Raw genomic sequence first — 25,062 nt, 5'->3', positions numbered from 1 at the left:
GTTTTGTACAATCAGGAGGGACGTGATAAGCAATTTTTGGTTAAGCGGATAGAAGAATTAAGCTCAAACCAAAGGAGAAAAACTGAAGGGTGGAAAGAGTACCGTAACCATTGAGGGTGGAGTGCACAGTGGAAACAAAAGCAATGGACTGTGTAACCCACTTAACATTTTGTAGTTTAACTATTTCTGTTTTTTAAAATGGTAGGTTTACTTTTCAAGGACTGATTCAATAGACTGTTCATAAATAGACTGTTGTGACATTTTAATTGTTCATAAAGACGTGACAAAGCACAATATTTAATGAATCAATACTGTGAGGAAAACTTGGAGAAACATAAGCAATGCATATTTTACCATGGAATGTATCACTGGGTGATATAATTTGCAGTGTCAGTTGCAAAAAGATTTTTTTGCTTAATTTTCTTCTGTCACCAGTGTGCAATGCAAAACATACTAGATAGACTGTCCTAACTGTTTTTGATTGCAAATGTATAATAGAATCTAGAAAGAAAGAAATATTGGTTTTTCAATTAAAAACTGAGGATTTTTTTATTTTCTATGAGTACTTAGTCTTCCTTAATATTCAATAAATTAGTAAGCAACAGCTGGTCCATTTCCAGTAAATTTTGAGGCATGTATATTATTCCGTTCACCAGAATTCCTTGTTAATGGTATTATTTTCAGAACATTTTTCATTTGTATTTCAGTACATTTTGTACTGGAGTTTAGTACCAAGCTTGGTATTAAGGCCAATGCTTTTGCAAAACAATTTCATACCTTCCATAAATACATTCTCTTCTTACCTGTAAAAAACTCAAAAGTGAATTCACTACTCATGGATTTATATTTAACTGAAGTGTTTCTTGTATGTGTTCTTTAAAGTTCTGTATGTGAACTGAGGTGTACTTTTTCAGAATTACATTGCAAATGCATGGTTTCAGATGAAATTGAATTATCTGAATCAAAAAGTACTTCATATAATCTTGTGTGTTGTCTTGATCAAGGCAAATTATATTTGTATTTAGATCTCAGTGAAACCAACAAGACTGTCAGTATATTTTGACAGATGAATCTCAACTGCATTTGTTGTTTTATCAATAAAACCAATATGCCAGGTCCTTAACTTGTAAGAAGTTGGGACTGGAAGTTTGTTTTATTTGTTCACAAGTTAAACCACTGGACACAATCAATAAAAGTTCAATAACACAGACATCGCTTGATTTATTAATGGGCCAGGTTTTCGGCTAGAGTTGTAAAACACTTAAAGCTGTAATGAATTTAAAGTTTGCGGCAAATTTTATTCATCTATTGCATTATTAGCAAGTACTGGTCCTATTTCTAGGGTCTCTTGTGTTCCAGAGTCTAATAAGAACATGTGAGTGAGGCAGGAATCACTGTGAACTGAACACCATTTTGTCACAAGACTTTTATTATTGTGTTTTATTAACTCAAAACAGCACCTACAGCATTTGTCAGCTTCTGGTCACTTTCAGTTTTCTTTATTATGAATACAGTAAATCAAAGCATAGTAAAAGACAATCTATTCCTTACACAACGGGCTTAATTTGTTCCATGAAAGTACCACATTAACGTAAGCAAATTCCCGTTGTAAGGGGTTCAAACGAACCTTATTGCTTATGGAAAACAAATCTACTCCGGTATGAAAAATGTTACCTAAAAATAATATATCTTCTATTTGGGATATTGTAATGCATGACAATGATAAAACCAACATATAATAAATATTTGCAACAAGTATTACAAGCAAGGCCGGCAATCACAGCGCATAGATATTAAATATTATTTCATATTTGACTGATACCTGAGACCACTTCCAATCAGATTAAATACAGTGGCCCAAGCAATCTCGTGATACCGATCAAATGAAATTCAGTGCAACAACACGTACCATGCAGCCATGACCCTGTTAACAAAAATGTTTTAAAATGCTGATAAGCTGAGATTGACCAATCACACCGGGTCTCTACAACAACGTTGGTTTTCAAGGCTGCTGAACTACGGCAGAGTGAGAGCAGATCTGAAGTTGAGGATAACTGGAAATGAGAATGAGCTATTATAAGGCCTTCGGAAAGACGAGGCAAAGAAAGCGGGAAGCAAGAAACATGTTTAAATGCGGATTTATACACACGTAACTAAAAACGACCACCCCACTTCCAACCGTCCCATCCCCTACTGAACGACGCCTTTTGGTCCAATAATATTGCGGTAGATGGGTGGGACTTATAGTACGTTCAACCAATCATAGCAATCACTACCAGGAACTTGAGACGGAAAGCCAACTATGATTAGCCTTCAAAATGGTGTAGCGGTGCTTTGTGTTGCTGTTTGACTTATTCAACTTCAGAGTTGTTGGAGGCTAGTGATAATAATATTAACTGCAACAGTAGTAATTTTAAATATCGGGATTTAGAAGAACATGAATATTTTACCGAAGAAGAGCTGGCATGTTCGAAACAAGGACAACATAGCGCGCGTCCGCCGGGATGAAGCGCGAGCGGCAGAGGAGGAGCGCGAGGTGCAGAGGCGAGTGGAGCGCGCGGAGCAAGAGGTAAACACGGAGCGTCTGCCTCTAGAGTGTAGTGTCCGCGGTTTACAGCTGCCTCAGCGCTCCTCGTGTTGTTGGTCGTGGCTTTTGTTTTGTAAAATCTGCAATTTGTCTTCGTGACGTCACCAGACAAAATATATGCCGAGTCTCTGGTAAAAACAACTATGTTTACATCTTAAAACTGCCTAGAAGTTTACAAATTACAGCTGTGAGTTTACGTTCGAAATCAAATCTCCAGGACTCGAGACTGTCTGGTGCTACACTACTACTAGTAGCCTTCGCTGGGTCTCCAGCTGCTTAACGTTTGTTTGGGCGCAGGTCAAGGTGTGTGATCGTGCTGGTGTATTTGTCAGGCGGTACTTCTTCGCTTGCCCGCTCCCTTACCCCGTTTCGCTTCCAGGCACGCACACAGTACCTGCGGCAGAAGGCGCGCGCGTCGCTGCGCGGAGAGGGAGGCCTGGAGGCGCGCGGCGCCGTGGAGGAGCACAGGAGCGCGCACGCGCATCTGAACCTGTTCCCGGTGGAGGAGGCGTCTCAGAGGAAAGGCAACGAGGAATATCTCAAAGAGAAGAAAGAGGAGAAGGTGACACGGGCCTCACTCTCAGCTCACCTCGTTCTGTATTAATGTGTAGTGTATTTGTTAGGTATTACTTTTATTCTTACTTGTTTTCTCTGCTACTGGTAGACAATTTTTTTTCTTATCATCTTCTGTGCTTTTTTTTCCTGCACTTCTGTGCCTGCCCACATTTATACGTTCTCATCTTTAAGTGATGCTAATCTTTAAGTTTTGGTTCATTTATGTCACTAGTTATTTGTAGGTGATATTTTTGCACTGTTGTTGTGATGTCACTGCAGGGCTTCCGAACTCTGTTGCGTTTATTGAGTTTCAGTTTCATTCCATCTTCAACCTGAGTTCTGTACACATTTGTGCAGTAGTTGTCGAGGTAAAGGTTTTGGATGGAGGGCTGAAGAAAACAAGGGAGTAAAGTTTCTCCCAAGTGATAATACTGAGGTATAATGTTGTTTATGCTGCCTGTTTGCCCACCCCTGCATTAGGAGCGTCAGGAGCGCGCTATTGGTCTGCTGGTGTCTCTTGGTCCGGCCCCAGGAACTGAGTCAACGCCGTGGTACCTGAAAGATGGCGCAAGCAGAGGCGGAAAAGATGACGACAGAGATAAAAAGGGAAAAGACAAAAGCAGAATATATCCTGAGGATGAGAAACAGAAAAAAGACAAGAGACTGAAGGACAGTTTGGATCCCTTAAAAGAGATTAAGAAAGCACTGGCAATCAAAGACAGCAAGGAGAAAAAGAAGAGCAAGAAGAAAGAGAAAATGGAACGAGAGGAGAAGAAAAGTACACCAAGGTGAGGCATGGCTGACTGAGCGGACATACAAAAGCAGAAAAAGGTTTATGACTTTTTGTTAGTATGCAGTTACCACTGATGCTGTGTTTTGAATTTAAATATCTGAACAATGTATGTGGCCATAATGTCACTTATCTCAAACTTTGCTGTACTGCCAAGTTTCTGTGTTTCATAGCTTTAGTTTATAAATGGGTGAATGATACTAGAGAGTTTACTGCAATGTGTAGCACTGTTAGTCACCTTGCATAAATGTGTCAGATAAATGCTAGTTAATAAGAAGTGGCTTTAAAAGTGTCTGCGAAATGAATGATGCAAGACATTTATATTTACATTCATCTGTTGAGATGTGCACAAAATCCAAATTCCATTTTTGTAAATGCAGAAAAATACCTTGGAAGCTGAATGAGCAGTTTTAAACAGTGCTTTGTAATGCTGAATTCTCATAACTGAAATAGGTGTATCCTGGGTAATTGACTAATTACAACTTTAGACAGAATTTGTACACAGAAGGCTTATTTTTCATAAAGCTATGTAACCTGAAGTGGGGCTGTAATAAGGGAAGAAGAGTTCATTTTCCTCAGTGGATCCCCCTCCTCCTTTTCTTCCATATTAAGTTGTTGGCTCTTCTTTGATTTAATGCACTGTGGACTGCAACACACACACTGCCAGGAAGCATCCAGGGCAGCGGGTAGTGTCACTGCATCAATCAGAAACATGCAGGCACCTGATACTTATCTAGGGTGTGTAATGGAATATTCAACTGAGATATCTAGACCAGCTTGAATCCTGTAATGCCAAATCAGTGTCATTTGTGATCTGTCACTACAGAATGCCTCATTGTACCTGATAGTTCATCTATGGGACTGGGCCCAGAGTACACTTTGACTGCCAGTTGTTATATATAATATAGAGGTAACACTGTAGTGCAAATGGGAATGTTTTCTACACAAAAATGTGAAAGAAAACTGTTGAATCTTGTTTGTTAAAATTTTGTGTGTGTGTGTGTGTGTGTGAGACGGTAATTTTGGACTAGGTCATTAGGTACATAAACACAAATCAGAACTTGAAAATGATGTGTATCCTCTTTGCTAAGTCTTTGTTCTCTTCATCACCAGTTCCATAGAGAAATTGCGAGCGGAACGACTACAGCGGGAAGCTGAGGAAAGGAAAAAAGCCCAAGCTGTACTGGAACAGAGGAGTGGTGCCAACAGAGAGAAAGAACAATATAGCGATGTCCAGGAGAGGGACAGACCTTACAATAGTGCCTATTTTCCAGAGCTTGCGCGTAAGAGACAGCGGAGAGAGAGAGATTATTATGGTCTATGAATTAGACTCGTTTGTTACTTTTGGACAATCTGTACAAAACTTTGAGAAATAAGAGGCATCCTGAAGCATTTGTAACTATAGCTGTGGATAAAATATCAGCCTTGAAGCATTTTTATGTTTTTAAGGCTGTTTCATGTGATTGATGAAGTTACAAGTTAAAAATTTAGTGTATGCTGTCTTGTTGCATCTTATTGTAACAAAAATGACTTCTGTATATTTGTTCCTTCTCTAGACAAGTTGGTTTTTATTAAATGTGTTTTGAACAGAAAGTCACTTTTGAGCAAACTGGCCTGTTACCGGATCATACTACCTAGAATATTCTGCAAGTGGTTAACTGAAGACTAAACCTATATCTTTAACAATGTTTCATACATTTTTGTTAATATTACAAAACAGAAAATGAGTAAATGACCAGGAGTTATACATCTACATGACATAAATATAGAGAATGTGTAGTATACAGATCTGTGTACAGATAGTTAACGTGGAATACGAAATGTAACAGCAAAAATTGTCATTGCTGTTTACACTTTATAATTTCCCTTTTAAGCATACAGTGAGATTATATATTTCTAATATGTTTGAACCATGTGGCTGCTTCTGATTAGTGCCGTTGTGTGTAAATATAAGTGACGTGTGATATCCTTGAGTCTTAAGGTGATAATTTATTGTGATTGCGGAATAGCTACCAAGTAATAAAATAACACTTAAAAAAAATGGTCATAAATTGGAAATGAGCAAACAAAGTATCAGTGATGGAAGTGAGTATTACAACAGTAGCACAGGATGAGTAGTAAAGGTATACATTCATTGTCATATTGCAATAATGCAATTCAAAAATATTAAACTATATATGTCTGTGTGTCTGGATATGCGGTCAGTTTGTATGAATAATCCGTACGCGACAATAATGTAACAATGAATGGCATATAGTGATGGAAACAAGTACTATGAGCCATAAGAGAGAAGAGGGGCTGAAAAAAGCAAGGCGCGGACGGACGGACAGACGGACGAACGAACGCGCATAACGGGACACGGTAATATGCGCCTGGTCGCGTTCTGCGTGCCGTCCGCGTGAGGAGAAAGACAGGAGTGATGCGAGCAGAACGGAAACGGCAAAATAGATGATGTAAAAAAAAAAATCGATAGTGGGAGGTCGTTGTGTTTATTTTTAAATGCGCTTATCGTCTCAGCCTAATGTTTCATCTTCGGGAGAGGTGATGTTTTGCTCGTAAGCGCCGGACCGCCACTACACAATAGAGCATCCCCGCGTCCGTGTCCCTCTCACTGGCGCCGTGTGTAACTGCGGATTAAAGAGCAGCGGGCGGAGGAGGGGAAGCAAAACAGCACAACAAGGAGACGCTTATCGCTAGTGGGGGCACATAGCGAGGGGCAAGCAGTGGAAGACGCGGGGGGTAAGGTCGCAGTTGTCGCTCGAATGGTCGTGCCGTGGACCCCGCGACTATGCGACGACAGTGCTGGGTGATAGTGTTGGCGGGGATGATGTCGTACTTCAACCCGGAGAGAGCGCTGGGAGCCCCGCAGCGAGAAGGTGAGCCGAGTCGCTGGATGGAGCGGCATGATGGAGGGAGGGATGGAGGGATAAACGGGGAACACGGGGGAATGGACGCAGCACGGTGAGTATGGGAGCAGTACGAAACCACCGCGGAAATAAGAACACACATCGATGAAAACACGGTATCCGCGCGGGCGGCCTCTTTAAATGAATTGTCACAGCGGTGACAATCACAATGATGGGGACGGTGGGGCAATCAGTGGAAATGAACATTCAGGTGTAATAACCGTGCTGCACACACAAACAAACTCGATAAAGGTCAACAATACACGAGGCTTGCTTCGGCACACCACCGCGCTGCTGCTCATTTTCTTCTTTTCTTTTCTTTTATGTGTAAATGAAAACGGCTCGTAATTTTCAAACACGCACACGGCGTCGTTGCCAGCAGCTACGGCGGTCAGCGATAACCTGAAATGCGATAAAAATAAATATTTGGGAATTAGACACGCTCCAGTCTTGCTTTCGTGTGTGTTTTATTGGAATTCGCATCAGGTAGCTGCCCTAGTCTTGGTACATATGATATTATGTGGAAATAAGTGACAATAAGACGTGCTGTTGTTTTTTCCAGGGTTGTTTACACGATCAGTCCAGGCTGCACCATTATCATCACATCGCGTTCATTTCGCTGCAGCCGGGACTCGCTCGCTGTGTGTGTGTGTGTCTGTGTGTGTGAGTGTGAAATGCTGGTCGTCCGTGGAACCGTGGTCGCGCCAGGCCGCGCCGTTTGTCTCTCTGTCTGTGGACCGTCTGCGGCCGGGATGAGCGCGCGCTGTTCCCGCCAAGGGGGGGAATAAAAGCCGTCATTGTCGTCTTCGCTTCGTGTGCGGTCAGCCCGCTCCGTGTTTTCACCTTATTTACTGTGCCGAATTCACAGCAAAAACGGGCCATGCACACACTTATACTTGTTGTGTAAAAACCGTAACGCTTAAACGTGTGTGTTTTTTTTTTTTTTTTTGTGCAGCCACAGTCCAAGATAATACTGTTTTCTCCGTTGTTCTCCATTTGACTCTGTTTACACAACCAGAGTGAGAGTCCCGCTAAAATAATCAGTCTTTTGTAAGCAGATATTCCCAGCCTACCCTGGAAAATTAGACTAGTGCACAGGAGTGCTAACAGGATGCAAATAAACAAACAAACAATCAAGTGTAGCAGAAGTGATGGCAAATATCCTACTGTAGAGCAGTCACTATTGTACCTGATGTCGAATGTGCTGAACATGTCCGTTCAGTAACGGCCGACTGAATAAAACGGTGCTTTAGTGTGGCAACCGCATGTGTTCAGTGGTTTCGTTTTGTTCATCGTCGATGCTGCATGAAGTATGTTACAGGTAAAATTCAGAGCGGCGGGTTGATAGGATTTCTTTGTTTACATTTTCGGTATGTTTAAAGTATACAATGTTTCGGTAATGAACTTGGATGAACTCAAAAATGAATTAATACATTTGTTAGAGGCAGTTAAAATAGGGCATAGGGTGGCAAGAGGGACATGTCCCTCCAACGTTCAAGTGGGCCTGAGTGTAACACCTGAAACGGGATGCAGATAATCCAAGGTGGCTGAAGAACAAAAGACCAAATAAAGGAAAAAGCCTTTGTAACTGTCAGTGACGGGTTCAAAGAGAAAATGCTGTCAAGTTTTGCCTCTGGAGCCATGATTTTAAAGTCCACGGCTGAGAAAATATTTTACAGCTGTGTAAACGCTTTTCGGCACATTTGCTGAATTTGAATGAAAAAAAATTGCAGAAGAACAGCGCAGCGGAGAGACTCCGCTGACTGTTTTGGATTGTGGTTTTTACGGTCAAAATAATAGTAATAAATAATTAGCTTGACCAAAGGGCTTTTTAACCACCCTCCCTCCCCCTTCTCTTTTTCACAGATGGTTCGCTCCACAAAATCGACCAGTTTGAGGTACAATATTAAAAATGCCCCAACCCTTCCTCCTCACCTAGTACCTCCCCAGTATAAAGAATTATTAAAACTACTCCAACCCTTCCCATTAGAAATCCTAAATAAGTACTCCAGCTCCTACTTACCCTTCTTTTCTACCTCGTTTCTCACAAGGAATATCCTCTATGATATTTCTCCCTACCCCCTTTCCTAAGTAGAGTCACTGCTACCAAACACAGCATCCAGTGAATCCTGCAAACCTTTGTTCTCTAGTAAGAGGAAGGTTTCTGCCATTAAACTTTTCTTTATGTCTTCTCCTCTAAGTTTCCAGTGAGAGTCGTTTGTTTGGTTGTCCCTTATGAAAATTACGTGCAGTGTAACGCCAGAATCCTAACTCCCTTCCAATGGCTTCCTCTGACCAAACTCAATAATAATACATTTTCCTTGGAATATGTATAATTTCCTAAACTCTCCTTTTCACTTACAAAAGGCAAATCCAGAGTTTTCCAAACTTATTGATAGAGTGGATGAGCTGTACTAACTGTTGTACCCTTTCCTTTTCTGTCTCAGTCTCTCCATCCAGGACCTCCACTCTCTCTCCTCCACCCTACGTCGTCATTCTCATCTCGTGTTCAGGACTTGTTTCCTTTGTTCTTCTTCTGCTCGCCTGTCTTTGCTGCAAAAGAGGGGGAGTCGGATTCAACGTGAGTGCTGTATAATACTGCGTATGTTAGGACTGTCTTATTATCCAAGTACATTTGTACACATATGCACAGATTTAAATCTGTAAATGTATAAAAGTTTGCCGTTTTAGGACGAAACAAGGAGAAAGAGACTTAGTTGCAGGTGTGTGATTCTTAAGTACAGTTACTTTCCTTCCTTTACAACATGCACCGGCGTTCATCACACAAGCAGCTGCATAAAACTATTTCAGATATACACACACACAGTTTAGCAAAAAAGAATACAGATTATTAATATTGTTAAATGTATTTAACTTCTTCCAAGTGTACTTAAATTATTCTAAATGGGCTAATGTAGGACTAGATATGAGTGCAGCTTATAAAAATGAACTTCTGTTTCATTATAGTATATATAAAGAGTTTCTGTTTAACAGTGCTTTCTCTTTGACTGCAGCACAAGTACCAGTTGATTATTTGGTCTCCCCTTTCCTCTTGAACAGGAGTTTGACAATGCTGATGGGGAAGAATGTTCGGTGGCTTCTAGTCCACCCCCAGAAGACAGTCTGTCCTCTTGCCCCTCTCTTCCTGAGGTCTACACATTACCCCTTCGAGACCGGGCTTTATTCCCAGGTATAGCAGATAATCTGGGTACAAAGTCTTTACGGTCCTGTGGTTGTAGCTGTTATAAATTTGCAGTTTATTAGTTGTTTTTACCAGTTATCAGTTATGAAATTATCAGATGTGTCTATAACCATTTCACATTTTCCCTTTGTGTGTGATTTTAAGACTCTGATTCTCAGTGCTTCCGAAGGCACACTCTCAACTATCTTCAGGAGATTGGAAATGGGTGGTTTGGAAAGGTGAGTAACATACACTTTTTAATGGTTAATTTTTATTATTTAGCTGATGTTTTCCTCCAAAGTGTCTCTGACGTATAATTCTAAGCTGCTTAGTGATTGACTCAGCTGGGTAATTTTTTACTATAGCAATTCAAGGTGAATACTTGCCGTAAGGGTGCTATGGGAGGAGACAGTAATTGAACCCTTGACTATCCCCTTATAAGACAACAGCTGTAACCACTAAGTTACCTACTGCCCCACTATGGTACCCGCTGTGATTTACCTGCTACAATTTATTTCCATGCCCTTGAATTTGTGTTTTATAAGGGTCACAGGTTCCATTTAGATATTCCGTGTCCTGTTTCTTCAGCAGTAGTTTTTGGAAAACTTTATTGTCTTATTCTCTCATTCCTGCTCCCAGGTTATCCTGGCAGAGGTCTTATGTGACTCCAACTCCTCCCAAGCTGTTGTGAAGGAGCTGCGGGTTAGCGCCAGCCCACTGGAGCAGAGGAAGTTCTTGGCTGAATCGGAGCCATACAGGTCAGAGAAAGTAGTACAGAGTACAGAAACCATTTTGTTTCCATGAGTTTCAGCCACAACTCATTTTGTTGTTATTGAAAAGGTTAATGAAATTGTCATTGAAAAGGATAATGAAAGCAAGATTTTTTCTGTTACCTTTAGAAAAACAATTTCATATTGGCAGTAAAGGGCTAATAAGGTTAACATGTAGGACTTGGGTATTTTGTGCAGTTTAAACCTTATTAAACACATAATTATGCAAAAGGACTAAGCCAATTTGTTTTTTTTTTACAATTGAGACTTTAAATATTCAAAAATATGACAATTTGTTGTTTAGACTCTTTAAAAAAAGAAAAAAATAATTAAGGAATCATGCATAACAGCAGTTTTCTTAAAGTAAAATGAGTTCAGTTCTTGAAAGCAGCTCTGCTGACCTATATTTTCTGCTTGCCTAGGATTATAATTACATTTGCAGTGGCTTGTTGGTCTTCTCTCTCCTGCTCTTTCACTGCTTATGCTGAGTTGCATGGGCCTGCCCTGTGTGCTCTGTCTTCTTGTTTTCAGAAGCCTACAACATCCCAACATCCTCCAGTGTTTAGGCCAGTGTAGTGAGACCATACCATTCCTGCTGGTCATGGAGTTTTGTCAGCTGGTAGGGGTCTAAAGCACTGCTCATATTACCTGAGAAAGACTTCCTTCCAGAGACTGCAATGAGATGCATCATTACACTTGGTGATACTGATGTTCTTTGGGTTTGTTTCAGGGTGATCTAAAGAGGTATTTAAGAGCTCAGAGGAAATCAGATGGCATGACCCCTGACCTTTTAACCAGGGACCTTCTGACTTTGCAACGTATGGCACTGGAAATCACTTCTGGGCTGTTGCACCTTCATGAAAATAATTACATTCACAGGTCAGTATGAGCCATAGTTATTTGCAAAAAAACTGGTTTTGTCCTAATTTCTCTCTGTAGGGTAACATCATAAAGATATTAACATTTTGCTTAGTGTGATCAGAATGAAGTACGTGCTTGTGTTGTGTTTTCAGTGATTTGGCTCTGAGGAACTGTCTTCTCACATCAGATCTGACTGTCAGAATAGGGGACTATGGTTTGTCTCACAACCACTACAAGGTACTTAAACTGTGTTTTGTTAGTCAACAGGCCACTGACTATGTTACTTATACTTCGCATCTACAGTACTATACATCTGTAGAGAGTTTTGAGTTTCATTTGTAGTGTATATAGTCAACTCCAGAATTCTGGGCACCCTTCATGAAAGTTAGTAAAAGTTAATATATAAAATGAACAACATATTTTTTCAAATACAAAGTTTTATTTCTAAATAATGTTTAGGGGCATACATACAGTATAACCCATGCATTGCACTGCTCAAGAAAATTGTCTGTGTTTGAAAACATGTTGTGAAGTATTTGGCTTCCCCAAACGTTTGCGCCCAAAATACCATCCATTACGTATGTTGTTCATTTTATATATGCATTTTTTGTCATTTTCATTATAGAAGCAAATAATTCTGGAGTTAACTGTATATGGTTTCATATGGAATATAAATATATATGTCTCTATATATTTGGAATACCTTTGCCTATCTTTTTATGTGTATTGTCTGCACTATGCTGCTTTTTATAGGAGGATTATTACCTTACACCAGACAAGTTATGGATCCCTTTGCGCTGGATTGCTCCTGAGCTGTTAGAAGAATATCATGGAGGGCTAATTGTCACTGATCAGACTAAAACCAGCAATGTGTGGTAAGGACATGATCTTTTAGGAGAAAAAGAATATGCTGCGGTACATATTTAGAATGATCTTGTCTGTGTTTTATATGAGAACACTTAATGTCCCTCTTTAGTCTCCTGAAAAAGAGGGACAGGGATGGGGCAGAGTCAGTAAGGTTCAGTTAAGTTTACATGTACGGTCTGATGATGAATAATGCATGGGCGACTGGTACTCATCATCCCAGCGGTCACACTTAAGTGGAAGCTTGTTAGCCTTTTCTCACATGGTGTGATTGGTTCTAGTTTTTTAAGGAGGTGAGAGAGAATCGGTGTACCTGAGTGTAAATCTTTGTAACCTAAATGGTGTAATTTATTTTCTGTTTGTCAGTAGTGGTTTTTTGTTGAACATATTATCAAGTACCCACCACAGAATTATGCTTTCCTCTCTTCAGTCATTCTCATCATAGGCATACCTCTCACTGTCAAATTGGGTAATATGTATAACTCTTTGGTAATGAGTTTCCTCAAAGTATCATTATCAAAATTCATAACCTTACCTTTTTCTACATCTCACTTTGTATAGGTCGCTCGGCGTGGTCATATGGGAGCTGTTTGAATTTGGTTCACAGCCTCACAGACACCTGAGTGATGAAGAAGTGTTGACATTTGTGATTCGAGAAAGGCAGATAACCTTGGCTCAGCCCAGACTGAAACTCACTCATGCAGACTATTGGTAAGTGTTGGGTAGGTCTCTGTACATGGCATACATTGTAAGGCATTGTGCTTCTATCCTCATAGTTTGAATCACAGTTTGCTTTATTTTGTTGTTTACTAAAAATTGAATTATTGCCTGATGTTGAGTCAGTTGGCTTGAATTTGATTTTGCTTAAAGTCTGTGTTTTTTTCTTCCTCTCATTCCTTCTCTTTAAACAGGTATGAGGTCATGCAGTCTTGCTGGCTCCCCCCATCTCAGCGCCCTTCTGTGGCAGACATATTCCTTCTCCTCTCATCTTTGCTTGCAGCAGAAAGAGGAATGAGTCGGAGGAGTGTGGGAGGAGAAGATGAAGATGAGGAAGAGGATGAAGAAGCTAGGGGGAGATCAAGAAGGGGTGAGAGTGAAGAGTCCTTTGAGAGGAGATGGGACTCTCTTCGTCCTCCAGCATTCCAAGCAGTAGTGAATGAGCGACACAGAGAGAGAGAGAGGGAGGAGGAAAGTTTCAGAGGTGCAAATGGCAACTCATTTCCTCTTTTAGACCCGGTTGGAAATACAATCACACCTTCGTCATCTGAACTTGATGACATACTAACAGTGACAGAAACCAGCAAAGGTTTAAACTTTGAATATTTCTGGGAGAAAGCCCATGGAAGACGAGGTTATAAACCCCTTCCTCCACCACAGCCTATCCCAACAGTTAACACTGCTCATAGACATTCCTTGGATACACCTACTGTTGTCCCAGTTATTAGCGCTCGCAGCCCTTCCTTAGCTAGTGAATACTATATTCGCTTGGAAGAACATACTCCACAGGATAAATCACCCACTCTTAAAGGAAAGGCACACTCTTTTTCTGGATCAAAAGGTCACCATGTTGTGAGAGCAGATTCAGTGTGCCCTGGGGATCTGGAACTTGTGGAAATTCGAAGTAGTGCCAAAAGAAAGGAAAAGGATGAATACAGCCCACAGGATGACTTTGAAAAAGGAGACAAGTTGACTGTGACATCTAGTGAAGTAAACATTCTGCTACCTAACACTGGATTGGTGGAACACAGTAAAGAGACTTGCCACAGGGTTACAGACTTTACTGTGGTGGATGTTGGGGAAAGAGGGGAAGAAACAGAGGCAGATCGAAAAGACATAATCTCCAGATCATCTCTGACCATCTCACCTCCAACTGTCCAACTCCCTAAGCAACGTTCGGTATCGATGTCATCCGCAAATCACCTTCACACCCGCCCGCTCCCAGCCCCACCTCTTGGATATCACAGAGCTGTTGGATCAGCCCACTTTTCCAGCTCGTCCTTTCCTACTGGCAAGGGAGAATATGTTGACCCAGAATTGATGGGAAACTGCACTGTTTCAAAGGGTCATTTTGACCATTTAGGATTTCATCGCCTCCACCAGACTCTACCGCCTTCACCCTCCCTTTCTCCCTCTATTCCCACTTCCTCTGGTAGCCATCCTCTATGCCTACCACCGCGTTCTCAGCCACCCCCTCTCCCTATGCATTACAAAATTCCCAGAGGTCATAGACACAGTGTTTCTGGAGATGCTTATTCTAGTCGTATAAACAAATCCACAAGTGATGCGCGAAGAGACCCATTATCGTGTGATTATAACGACAGTAAACCTTTCATGAGTATGAGACGTTCACAGTCTTTGATTAATTCTAAGAATATAAAAGATTCACACTCAGTTGATACAGTGTCTCCTCATCAAGACTCATTTTATCCAAGAATCACACGCTCTCAGTCCATGATTCCCAAAATTGAAAGAGAATGTTGCTCTAGCCCAACATACTCCGATGAGGATGATTCACCATTTTCATCACCAAATAAAATGCGCTGTGGTACTGCTGTTCATCGTATAAGCCTGCCAGCTGATATAGACCCTGCAGCTGCAGAACTTTTTTCCAGAGGAATGAAGAGAACCCAATCCCGCCTTGCCACCATTCTTCCAGCCATTTGGCAAGAAGATGCTGAGTTACTGAAGGATGGATCATCAACCACCAGAAAATCCCCTATGCACTTGTTTCTAACAGAGATTTCTAATGTTACCGAATCTACAACAACAAAATTTGAAGAAACTTCATGGGACTTGGAAAATGGTCTGAAAAGTGCAGCCCAAACAGAGAGTAACACAACAGAGGACTTTCTTCTTCCCCCAAGAGGGATACGTCGCTCTCAGTCTTTGGTAACAGAGTTGGGTTCTGCAGGACAAGCAAAGGGTCCTGAAGAGAAACAAACAGTAATAGGTTATGTTGTCAGAAAGGGATCTTTTCAGAGAGAGCTGTTTCTTACTGAAATTGACACAGGAAAGATAGAAGAACCCAGTATAGATGTAGAAGAAGACTCTTGCCAGGTCATGCAATCTCACTGGGCTTCAAAATCACATCCTGTGCCAAGTCCGAATAACCTTCCTAACTATCCAGAAGGAAAGGAAGCCTATTTCAGAGGAATGAAACGGTCTCGGTCTTTGGTCTCTGAAATAACTTCAGAAAGACTAGACATGCAGCCCCAAAACAAAGAGTTGAACAGAGAGACTTTCCCAAAAGATATTCAATCAGCAGAAACCTTTCTTACAGAGATCATGACAAAAAAAAGTGGATCTGCCTGTGTGTCCCTTGAAAAAGACTTATCTCCTGGGGTGCTTACGCCAACTTCACCTGAATATGAAACAATATGTATAGTTCCTGGTTCTTCACAAACAATTACATATAAAGTGGAAATGTCAAAAAATACTGCAGACCAAGGACTTGAAAACAATACTGAAGCCATTTATGCTCAAGTAACAAAGCCTTCAAAAAGATCTGAGATTAAAGTTACTGTACGCCCTGAAATCCCAGTATTGCAGATAGGATCGGACAAAGTGCAAGTGGAAACCCCCAACACAGAACCATCCAGTTCTACTCCTAAAAAAGCTCCTGAGAATTTTCTTTCTGGAGATTTGCAAGTTAGTAGCACATCTAATATAGAGTCCCATAATAAAACTCAACCTCAGACTAATCTTGAAATTCACCCGCAATCTAGTTTACAGTCTCATCCAGATGATTTTGTATTCTCAGAAATAATGCCAAAGAATGGGCTTCTTCTTGAACATATGAGTCCTGGCGTTAAAGATTTTTTGTCACATAGTGAAACCACTCCTGTGGAGTCAGATGAAAGAGAAACAGCGACCATTCTGGAGTTCAGTCCAAGTCAGCAAACAGAGGTGGTGTCTGTAAACAGTCCAATTTTTTCTTCCTCTGCAAGCGGAGAATTGAAATCTCAACAGATATCAGAGCTATCAGTCCAGTCCTTGTCTCAAGGTGTTAGTGAAAAATTAGCACACTCAAAGACCATGACAAATGACGCGGATTCCCATCCATATCCCTTCACAGTAGCAACGGATAATGCTGATAAAGTGAATTTAGGACAGAGGTGCAGTGAAGTAATAGTAGAAGACACTGAAGGTTCTGTCAGTAAACCACACGAAAAAAATCTGAACATTTCACCATTACATAACTTAAGCACAGATATAATGAAAATTGGTCAGATTGATTACAAAGAGACAGCATCTGAAAGTTCCCCACCTCATGTGGACATCTCTAAAATTAGCTTGAAATCAAAAGTTCCTGACATTCTGAATGAAGCAAGGTTTCTCTCACAAGACTCAAATTCACCAGATATGAATACATCCATTGCAGGTGACGTTTTAGAACGGGATATGTGCTTGGAGGAAAAAAGAGAAGTTTCTATAGCTGATTCAAAGAGGGCAAAATCTGAAACATTCTCTTCAATTAATGCAGTGTTTTTACTGTCACAGAAAGATTCAGAGAATACCTCAGACATTGTACAGAATGACAGTTGTTCTGAAACAGAATTTGAGATCACCAAAGTAGAAGACTGTCTTTCTTTGTCACACATGGGAACCATAGGCACAGCCCTGCCTCCACTACCTTTAGTTTGGGATCCAGTTTCTGACCTGTCACTCTCTGTAAACACCCCGACAGATTCTGGTATATCGCCTTTGACATCAAGCTCTTTGGATTGCTTAACACCTGGGGACTCCTGGGGAGGTGGAGGAGGGAGTAGCTGGAGAGCACTGGGGACTGACACTCCTTACCGAGATTCTGCCTATTTCTCTGACAGTGACTGGGAAGGGGAAGGTATGGTGAGGAGAGGTGGAGATGGCATAATTATGCCTCGACCTAGTAGCAGCAGAAATGGAGACAAGGGGTTGCTAATGGATATAGAAGAGAAGGCAGAGACAGAAGAGGAAGCTCAAACACAAGGAGAGACCCAGAGTAAATATAAGAAGGATGCAGATAGAACATTTAGCTCAAATGACAAAATAGCATTACAAATTGAAAAAGAGAAGAAAAATCTAAGCAGCTGCACTGGGAATCAAGATATTTGTAATGAAAATACTAAAAAGGAAGAAGACTTCTGTGCTGGTAATGATGAGTACAGTGTGAAAGAACTGACCTATCTAAAAGGATTTGTTAATTTTGAAGAAGAGACCAAGAAGAAAGAATTAATCAGTGAGATAAATGATACCATTGACATGGCTGAGAGTGCAGATTTGAAGTTACTTAGCCAAGCACTGCCATCTGCAAGACCTCTAAGTGAGGACAATGCTGAATATATTGCTAAGTTATTCTCAACATTAGGTAATGAATTACTAAAAACATTCCCAAATATTGATGAAACTCATTCCACTTTACAACAACGGACTGGGGAAATAAGGCCTCAGCATCCAGTAAATAAAGATTTTGGATCACTGTCCAGTACTTTTGCTGAAAGTGAGAGTCTGGAAGAAACCACAGATGCTGAAATGCATTCCAAGGCGAAAGAAAGACAATTAAAATCAAAAGAGCTGTTAGATAGTGATTCACATTTGAAATTTGCTGAAAAAAATAACAAAGATTCAGTAACGGAAGAAGATCATGTTGGAAATACAGATGGAGAGAAAGGGTTGCTGTCATGTAGTGATCCTGAGAACAGACAATCTAGACTATGCAGATTCTATAATATTTCTACTACTGACACTGGAGCCAAGGATACTGTGCTGGAACCTAGCTATACAGTGGATGAAAATGAAACCAAGATCCATTTTACCCATTCTTACTGGGAAGAGGGAAGTACTGAAATGGCTGCAAGACTAAAGAGTCATGAATTAGAAATTCAGCACACTGATGCCAATGAGTTGGGCCTAAGAAATCTTTGCTACTCAGAGGATAGTGATGATGAAAGAACTAAAACAAAATCAGACACTGAGGTTCAGTTGGCTGCTGGGGAACTATTCTACACAACTAAGGAAAACCTAAGAAGTGACAGGCATAGTGAAGAAGAAGAGAAAAATTCACAAAATGAACTCCCAGAAAACAACTACTTCCATAAAAATGGAGATAGGGAGACAAAAGAGTTGAACCTGAATGGGAAAAGGGAACTATGGGATGTCAGTGAGGATGATGAAGAGAGTAGAGGAGGAGCTGTAAGAGGGGAATTAGATTGCTTTCGATTCCAGCAAGAAAACTTGCATTTATGGCCTACAGAAAATGACCAGTGGGCTTCAGCAGAAGCAAAAAATTCAGAGTCTGAATTAGTAACAGAGCTTTTTTCAGGGGTTAACAGAGATGTTTGGGTTCAGAGAGACCGGGATGTCATGGTACCTGAATTCTGGGGAGCAGAAGAGAATGATGAGTTTGCAGGGAGTGAGCCTCATCCTGCTATTTTGGCAAGCTGTGAAGAAGAAATTAATGATGAAAAACAAGGCCAGTCTTTACATGAAGTGTCACAGTCTTTACAAAAACAAAACATAAGGCTCATGGGAAGCCTTAAAGAAATTGGCTATGAAAATATGGACATACAACAAGAGGAAAATGTTGAAAATCCAGATATGGATTCTAGGGAACAAGATGATAAAGAAAAATGTCTAATTGTAGAAGTGGAGAATTTTGAAAACCCTGAACAGGGGGGATGCAAACATAAGAATACAGGGTTTGATGGACACTTGGACATAAACAAAGGTTTTGAAGTACGGAGTACTGACAGGAAGTTACTCTTACAAAATCATCAAGGGGTAGGCCTTACAGAAGAGAATCAAAACTTTAACACATGTCCACTAATCAAACAGAGAATTCAAGAATTAGATAATGTAGTTGAAAATATTAGTATTTGTAATGACTTATTCACTAATGTGATTACTGAAGGAACTGTGGAAATAGGAAGCAAACTAAACCAGGAGTCCTTTCACATGACCCACTCAGATAAAAATGAAGATTCAGAAATTGATGTCAAGGAGAACCTTAACATTTTGAAGAGCGGTAGGGCTACACCAGAGACATGTGGAAAAGACAATAGATGCTTAGAACTCAAAGAACAGCTTGTGACAGAGAAAATAGACACAAATCAGCCTAATTGTTTTGAGTATTCTTTACAACCTAATGTCTCATGTTTGGGAGACTGTTCTTTTGAAAGAGATAAAAGTGACAGTAATTTCACATGCCAAGATTTTTTGCACATGAAGACAATAGAGAATGAATCCATTGCAATTCACCCTATAAATTCTCCAAGTTTTCCAAATGACCTCAACCAAGGGGCCCTAGCAGTAGATAATGGCACAGTTCCAGGGTTGTTTTCTGATCCTCAGTCACTGAAGAAAACAAAGTGCAGTGATCAGTTACATTTACTTACCAAAAACCAAACTGTACTTCAGTCAGATACATCCCAAAGCTCAAACAATACTTCTGTCATATCTCATTGCATAAACATCAAGGACCTTGGTAACAAACATCTCGATCAACTACAAACTGAAGTAATTTCTCAACCAAGACCTGTTGCTGAGGTCCAGGAAGAATTTAGAATTAAATGTGATAGTAAGAAACCTTTAATGGATATAAAGAAAAGTTCACAGATTATTTGTTCCAGTTCTAATGTAGGCGAATCATCTCCTATTGATGTCGTATCAGAACACAAGGCTGAAGTGAATCTTGCTGATTCTTCCACTGTAAACCTTGAACAGTGTAAACTGCCTCAAGAATTAATTTTTGGTCCTAGCAAGGAAACCACAACAAATATGGAGTCCACATTAAGACAAGAAGTACATCAGTTTCCCTGTCAAGTTGGACAGGATAATGAAAAAAGCCCTTCACAGAAAATATCCTTCCAGTCCTTCTCTCGGTGCTCACTCAGCTCTGTCCCGGAGTTGTTGATATCTGAATGGAAAGACTTGGATGAAGAGCCATTGGAAGACTTTGAGAAACTGGAGCAGCTTTGTTGTATTTCTGGTGATGAAGATACTCTTGGTGACTTCTTTTTGGGAAATTTTGAAATATTGGAATCCCTCAAGAAGGCTCCAGTGCAACAATCCAGGGACTGTCTTGACATAGAGACAACAAAATGCAGAACTAGTTCTTTGGAAGGGGATAACGGATTAGAACTCAGAAGAGAAACAGAAGGAGTCCCTGAAAGTTTCACGAGTAAACCGGAAAGTTCTGATGAGTTTTTAAGATCAAGTTTGTATTACCAACCTAATGCCACACAGAAGATTGTTTCTGATCCTTCCACAATGGCCCAATATTCTCTTGAACTTGAGAAACGTGAACTAATGAGTCCAACATTAGGTTCGCCAGTTAATCCTGCTGAAAATGTTAAGGGCCAAAGACCACTGTCCAAGATTCCTACGAAGAATGGTTTAATGATGCAGGTACGCATAACCTATTCTGATCTACCATATTGAAAGAATAAAAAAACATCGTAAATATCAGACAAGGATATTGAGTTTTAAACGTGGAACTTTGGACTTACTTTTTTGCATCGTAGAATTCTTTACTTTGTAGATGCTTAGTAGCTCCTGGCTCTTATTCTTCCACTGTGGTGGAATGTTCCAATTTCCTCCAGGTGTGTGAAGAGCGATTGCAGTATTCTCTAAGTGAGAATGTGAAAAGGAATGTACTGTGTGGGGCCACAGTGAGTGAAGCAGTCATTCTTCGGCCATGGGGTGATCCCATAAATGGAGAAGACAAAGCACGAGAAAAAGACGGTCAGGGCAGTGTTCAGTAAGTTAAAATGGTCGATTGCATTAAAAGAATTTCTGCTGTAGGGCTCACCCACCGTGCTTTTTGTATTCAATCTAATGAAATTAAAGTAAATAGTTTTATAAATAAAATAAAAGCAATTTACTGATATTCAGTCCTGTTGTTCCACTGAGTCTTCTTCAGTTAATGGTTATTAAGACTACAGAAATGTATATATATGTGTATATATATGTTCTGAAAGAAGTTTATTGAAGTGAAAAAAGCTTACTAAATTTAGTGCTTTACTTATCAATTTATTTCTATTTTGCTCTTCATAGCAAGGATGAGTCCCAGTTAGCCACCTGTTCTGAGACAATAAATGAGCCTACAGTGGCCTTGAGTGGGCCATTAAGTGTGACTGAACAAGAAGTCACAACCCCCTCCGCTGCTTCAAATCAAGCAATGAAAGGTATTTTTTTGTATATGTGTAGCTTCTAAATCTTTCCTGGGGGACTGTTGTGTTGTCAGATTTTCATTGTTCATTAGGCAACAAACTACGTGATCCTTCTAAATTAATGTCTGCATTATATGAAGTTATAGTGATGTAATAGTGTTGAAGTACAGTGTTATGTAGCTGTATTTTCTTACCGTAATCTTAAATTTTCTTTCCAATTTTTAATGTCATTAGCTGTTGGAATTATCAACATTGTCTTTTGTAGTTCTAGCAGTGTAAGTCACCGTGGTGTGTGGGCTCATAACACTACATAGAGTTCATTAGAAGTTGCTTTGGAGAAAAGCGTCTGCTAAATAAATAAATGTAAATAAATGTAAATGTAATGTAAATGTAGTTGTGTTAATATGGCACTTCTCTTTCAATCTGCTCCTTTACTGCTTCTTCTCTTACAGCCAAGCTGGCCCGTCTGTCACTCTCTCTGCCTCCACTTGCACTCTCTCTTCCCCTGTCTCCAAATCCCAGGGTAGGATTTTGGGAAACGGGGGAAAACAGAGATAAAAGTGGACGAAGACGGGGTGCATCGACTGGAAGTGACCCAGATGATGAGGAAGATGAAGGGCAGGAAGATGAAGGGGCTGGGAGGATGATTGTTATTACAGAAACAGATGTTGACAAGAGAGTTGGTTTGCGAAGCTTGCTAAAATCACCACGGGAACCAATGGAAAGAGACCGGGAAAGAGGAAGAAATGTTTCTTTCTTTGATGATGTCACTGTCTATCTTTTTGATCAGGTTTGTATATTGTGCATACTGACTCAGGTTCATCCTGTCCCAAACTGCTTGTTTGCCTTTTCCAGTTTAGTTTGTACATTAGAAAGGTTCTTCCGGTTCTGAAGTTCATTGTTTGGATCATAAACCTTTTTTCTGATTTTCTGCTTCATTTTGTTTATAAAATCAGGAAACTCCAACCAATGAACTCAGCACTGGCTCTGAATCCAGCAGTCCATCACTTTCTCATGACATGTTAGGTGGTGCTTCATCGGCTGAGATTTTAGGTAAGTATAATGATACTTGTTATATAATTTCATATCTTAATGTTTAATAATCTCTGTAACTTTATTAAAAGAAAGCTCAACATTCAGAGATTTATTTTTCATTATGTCACTTAAATTCTTATGCTCAAAATTAGCTGTACATGTCCTATCCATTTATTTTAACAAAGATGAGAGATGCTTGGCTGGAGTCTTCTGCTCATCTCACCACTAAAATTAGACATGATTTTGCGTTTAAAGAAGCATTTTGACGAGCAGTTGAAAGCAAGGGAGGAAGATGGTGTGTGTCTTTGAAGATTGTATTTTTAACTTGAAAATATTTATTTTTATGTGTTTCCAAAGAGTCTGAGTATATTTTTAACACAGGATCTGTGTAAATAATCAAAGTAAATATTTATCATTCTCTTAATATTAGTGCTGTATTATTAATGCAAATATTATTTGAACAAACCTTTTGTATCTTTACTCGTTTTTTTAAAAAATTATATTAATTTACTGATTTTTTTTTTTAACAATTAATTATGTTTAAATGCAATTTCATTAAATGCATTTATACATTTATTTCTCAGGAGCAAGTGTTTCGCAGTCCAGAGGAAGTGGTGATCTGTCAGTCACCCCCAGGTCACCAGGCGCTAATCCTGTAACTCCATCACGCTTTACTGTCAGCCCTGCCCATGACCCTCATTTAGTCTGATGTGTTGTTTCTATATTCCCTCAAGTCCCGAGAACTTGAAAAAAACTCTTGTTTGTTACTTTTCATTAGCTTGCTGCAGATTGTCAGGACTTCTCTACTGTTCAAGCCCAGCACCAGATGGAGACAAAATTTTTACCTTTAAAACAATCAGTTGCTCAGCACCTAGTTTTATTTGTTTTGATCATACAAATACCATGACTTGTAACTAAGTTATTTATCATGGCCAAACAGCTCCTGAGGTTCTTGTTATTACAAGTTAATTTCAGAATAGACACACCAAAACTACCACTTTCTGTATATTTTCAGTTGACAGTTAACAATTAAGCCTTTTAAATCAGAGCACTCATAGGCTACATATCAAGAGCAATTACATCATTTTTATTCCCATAATATATTAATTAATACACAGCGCTTTTGTGGACATGACTGATACAAGACTGTGATATGTCTCACACACAATGTGTGGAAGCTGGAAGTCATGGGTCAGTGAAGAGAGCAAATAAAGTCAGGTATGCAATCCTCTGACCTGCTGCTGGCTCCAGACATGGCAGTACTCTACTGTTCAGTTTTATCAGTACAGCACTGTTAACATATCTGAAATTGTTTAACTGCCATTTGGTGGGAATGTTTTTTATGTGCCCACTTTCTCATTCTCCCTGTTTCCTTTTATTGTGTATCTCTCCCTTATATAAAGGGGTGCACTTTGTGTAATCATTTTCTGCTTATGTATAAGATTAAGCTGGATTCATAACGTTGTAAAAAAAAGGTAAACCGTATATGTGTACTACAACTTGGAAAGAAATCCATTGGAACTCTTTGAAAATATCATTCAGCATTTGTATAAAAAAGAAAAAGTTGTGAATTTTACATGTGTGTACAAAATCATTTTACCGTAATTTATTTTAGAATAATTCTTAGGATGCATGTAATGATTAATATAAGCTATTTAAATTTGTTTTTATACATTGTTTTTGTTTCACAAGGTAATATTTCAGTCATATTTATTTATTCATTTATTTATTGCTTTGATTTAAAGTGGTTAATGTTGTTATGCTAGTTGTTCTTTGTAACTTAATCAAGTTGGGACTTTATGCACACACTAATTAATATCTTTCTTGGTTTATTTGTTCCTTCCCAACAAATAATAAAGCAAGATATTTTGCAAAGCCCATTAAATTCTGTAACAGTCTGTCTTATTTTATGTCTTTCTATATAATGCTTTGTATTGTTTGTTATAAAATGCTCACACGTATAAGTTGGTTTTGTCTTAGTAACCTTTATTTAAGGGAAATTAATGCAACTCAGCACAGAAAAAATTAAAGATAATGAGCTAATCTGACCATATAATGGTGTATTGTTTACTTATTATTTATTGTTGATCTTATTATTTAAGATTTTCATTTATTACAACCTTTTGAACTGCCCATGTCTAAAAAAATAGTATTAAGTAATAAGTTTTCAAAATCAATTTAAACTTGTACTGTTCAATTCCAGGGTTTTCATGAGTTACTGTATAAAATTGAGGGGATGAATAACATGAAGAACTGTGAGTGTGAAACATTTATTTGTTTTATGCCAATAAATTGTACTGTCTTCTACTCTTTAATTCAGAGTTTTCTTTATATTAAATAGGAGTTAGTCTGCTATGAGGCTGA

General features: G+C 39.5%; 2 protein-coding genes across 2 annotated transcripts; both read left to right on the top strand.

Moving 5' to 3' along the window:
• The first annotated feature begins 2,283 nt into the window (after positions 1–2,283).
• leng1 (leukocyte receptor cluster (LRC) member 1) lies at positions 2,284–6,109 on the top strand. The gene is made up of 4 exons (XM_018736644.2): positions 2,284–2,569; positions 2,967–3,149; positions 3,623–3,930; positions 5,046–6,109. The coding sequence occupies exons 1-4, from the start codon at positions 2,438–2,440 to the stop codon at positions 5,254–5,256; spliced, it is 834 nt and encodes a 277-aa protein (XP_018592160.1). The 5' UTR covers positions 2,284–2,437; the 3' UTR covers positions 5,257–6,109.
• A 168-nt stretch (positions 6,110–6,277) lies between these two features.
• Positions 6,278–24,925, top strand: lmtk3 (lemur tyrosine kinase 3). Its single transcript, XM_018738397.2, has 16 exons — positions 6,278–6,808; positions 9,286–9,419; positions 9,899–10,028; positions 10,185–10,258; positions 10,659–10,777; positions 11,321–11,408; positions 11,520–11,668; positions 11,803–11,887; positions 12,404–12,525; positions 13,076–13,225; positions 13,426–20,899; positions 21,094–21,251; positions 21,548–21,678; positions 22,116–22,453; positions 22,620–22,716; positions 23,283–24,925. Exons 1-16 carry the CDS (start codon positions 6,721–6,723, stop codon positions 23,405–23,407), a joined length of 9,462 nt encoding a protein of 3,153 aa, XP_018593913.2. The 5' UTR covers positions 6,278–6,720; the 3' UTR covers positions 23,408–24,925.
• Positions 24,926–25,062: the final 137 nt, after the last annotated feature.

This window comes from Scleropages formosus, chromosome 18 (assembly GCF_900964775.1).
Source record: "Scleropages formosus chromosome 18, fSclFor1.1, whole genome shotgun sequence".
Lineage (NCBI taxonomy): Eukaryota > Metazoa > Chordata > Actinopteri > Osteoglossiformes > Osteoglossidae > Scleropages > Scleropages formosus.
The sequence above is the reverse complement of the archived record's forward strand: the minus strand, read 5'-3'. Positions and strand labels throughout refer to the sequence as shown.

What these genes read in the sequence shown, in the direction of transcription:
- lmtk3 (XM_018738397.2), top strand. Translation starts at nt 6,721, where the DNA reads ATGCGACGACAGTGCTGGGTGATAGTGTTGGCGGGGATGATGTCGTAC. An exon ending in GAAATGGGTGGTTTGGAAAG is followed by an intron (nt 10,259 to 10,658) that starts GTGAGTAACATA and finishes TCCTGCTCCCAG; the next exon opens with GTTATCCTGGCAGAGGTCTT. An exon ending in CTGTCTATCTTTTTGATCAG is followed by an intron (nt 22,454 to 22,619) that starts GTTTGTATATTG and finishes TTATAAAATCAG; the next exon opens with GAAACTCCAACCAATGAACT.
- leng1 (XM_018736644.2), top strand. Translation starts at nt 2,438, where the DNA reads ATGAATATTTTACCGAAGAAGAGCTGGCATGTTCGAAACAAGGACAAC. An exon ending in TGGAGCGCGCGGAGCAAGAG is followed by an intron (nt 2,570 to 2,966) that starts GTAAACACGGAG and finishes TTTCGCTTCCAG; the next exon opens with GCACGCACACAGTACCTGCG. An exon ending in GAGAAGAAAAGTACACCAAG is followed by an intron (nt 3,931 to 5,045) that starts GTGAGGCATGGC and finishes CTTCATCACCAG; the next exon opens with TTCCATAGAGAAATTGCGAG.